The following is a 576-nucleotide window of genomic DNA, read 5'->3' as shown; positions in this document are numbered from 1 at the left end:
TGTGTCAAGCCATTTGGACAGCTCTACATCCTCTGTATCTGCCTGAACCTTCAAGTAAATTATGGACACAAATAGCTGAAGATTTCTTTTCAAAATGGCAGTTTCCGAACTGTGTCGGAGCCATAGATGGACGCCACATGCAAATTCAAGCTCCTCCCAATTCTGGCTCTGAATTTTTTAATTATAAAAAGCATTTTAGCCTTGTTTTGTTGGCTTCTTGCGACGCGTCATATAAATTTACATGGGTGGATATAGGGCAGTACAGTACAAATGTTAGAATAATAATTTTAGGATATATTTATGTACTTTATTACATGTTTATTTTATGTTTTTTTATGATTCTGTTTCTGATATTTGTAGCATTCTATCTACAAAATATGACAGTGCACATTATGTAATTACAGGTTCCATTAGTGATGGAGGAGTGTGGGCTAATTCTATACTTGTTAATGATTTGGAACACGGAAAAGCAAAGCTTCCCCTTCTAAAAATGCCACCTGGAAGTGATATAAACTTCCCTCATGTATTTGTAGCAGATGAGGCATTTCCCCTCAAATCTTATCTTATGAGACCGTA

General features: G+C 35.9%; 1 protein-coding gene across 1 annotated transcript in view; it reads left to right on the top strand.

The window, feature by feature from the left end:
* LOC105449066 overlaps window positions 1-576 on the top strand; it is a 37,051-nt gene that overhangs the window by 35,756 nt on the left and 719 nt on the right. Inside the window, exon 2 of the mRNA XM_011688062.1 lies at window positions 405-573. Coding sequence (XP_011686364.1) covers window positions 405-573 — 169 coding nt within the window. The remainder of the gene's footprint in view (window positions 1-404; window positions 574-576) is intronic.

The sequence above is a fragment of the Wasmannia auropunctata genome, unplaced genomic scaffold, assembly GCF_000956235.1.
Source record: "Wasmannia auropunctata unplaced genomic scaffold, wasmannia.A_1.0 LD336078.1, whole genome shotgun sequence".
Lineage (NCBI taxonomy): Eukaryota > Metazoa > Arthropoda > Insecta > Hymenoptera > Formicidae > Wasmannia > Wasmannia auropunctata.
Note: the sequence above shows the minus strand (reverse complement) of the source record. Positions and strands in the feature narration are given on the sequence as shown.